Source organism: Mus pahari, chromosome 7, assembly GCF_900095145.1.
Source record: "Mus pahari chromosome 7, PAHARI_EIJ_v1.1, whole genome shotgun sequence".
Lineage (NCBI taxonomy): Eukaryota > Metazoa > Chordata > Mammalia > Rodentia > Muridae > Mus > Mus pahari.
Window position 1 is genome coordinate 108,352,535 of NC_034596.1, and position 1,409 is coordinate 108,353,943.

Below are 1,409 nucleotides of genomic sequence, written 5' to 3' on the forward strand. Positions count from 1 at the left end.
TACAACAGAAGTTCTAATCACTCATAATCCAGAGACATTTTTAATGGTACACCATTATGGTTTTCCCTTCTTTATTGTTTTGCTGAAGACAAAACATGCCAATAGCTGTAGTAAAGAGACTATTAAGGTATTGTGCATGGTAAGTTGATCTTAAATCACCACCACCTTTTTCTTAGATGTCAATTTACATAGTTGAATAAGGCACTGTAAGAGTGTAACGAGTATGCATAAAAACTAATGCTCAAAATGATTAGTTTTCATCAAGCCTACAGGTTAATCTTTTCTGTATCCTCAGTCCCAGGGAAACTTCCTGCTCTGCTACGGTTTCTGAAACAGTCAGGATGTGGTTGCACCACTGTGTGTTGCACAGTAATAGGCCGCAGAGTCCTCAGATGTCAGGCTGCTCAGCTGCATGTAGGCTGTGCTGGAGGATTTGTCTGCAGTGAATGTGGCCTTCCCTTTGAACTTCTGATTATACTCAGTATAACCATTGCTAGGATTAATGTATCCAATCCATTCCAGACCCTGTCCAGGCCTTTGTTTTATCCAGGGCATCCAGTAGCTGGTAAAGGTATAGCCAGAAGCCTTGCAGGAAATCTTCACTGAGGCCCCAGGTCTTGCCAGTTCAGCCCCAGACTGCTGCAGCTGGACCTGGGAGTGGACACCTGCAGACAGAAAGGCATATTAGATGTCATTGTCACCTCAGATTCTGTTTCCTTTTCAGATTTTGAACTGGTGAGCCCCTTACCTCCACTTACTGATAACAGGAAGATAAAGATCCAGTTCCTTTCCATGGTGAGTCAGAGTTTTCAGTGACTGTGGAGAGGACACAGATCTTATGTTTTTTTCATGATGTTCACAGCCTTGTATTTATTGTCATTAGAGCCAAGTAATTTGCATATTCATGAGAAAGGTACTCTTTAGATAAGGATCTAGTCCAGATGGAGAAGGCACTAGTGTGGGGCACCAGGATGCTAAGGTCTAAGTACTAAAACTCAATATGTATTCCATACACCTTCCTTGAGCCCTGTGCAGAACTGCGCATATAACATGAGAGTGAGAACTCCAGAGATTTCTGGCCTGATATTGTCCCTCCTCACTGGGACAATGTGAACAGATTGATTTATAGATGGTGGTTGTGATTATTATGATATTGATGTGAATTTAGAGTCTTCTTTAAGATGTATGCTATTTATCTATGGATTTCCAACAGAGTATAAACTGTAAAACTCATTCAAATGACCAAATGACAAAATACTTCAGAAATATTTACACATCAATGGTTGTTGCAGCACTGTCTTCAATAACTAAATTTTGGAAATAAATTATTAAATGTGTGTGTCAAAAGGGGATTTTAACATTTAGGAAACTGGATGCAGTTAGAAATATCTATATTAATTAAGACAATC

The 1,409-nt window shown here is 39.7% G+C and overlaps 1 gene segment (V, D, J or C); it reads right to left on the reverse strand.

Moving 5' to 3' along the window:
* Positions 1 to 336: 336 nt before the first annotated feature.
* On the reverse strand, positions 337 to 794 carry LOC110324119. The segment is given in 2 exon segments: positions 337 to 665; positions 749 to 794. Coding segments are annotated over 2 exon segments (375 nt in total).
* Between the last annotated feature and the right edge of the window lie 615 nt (positions 795 to 1,409).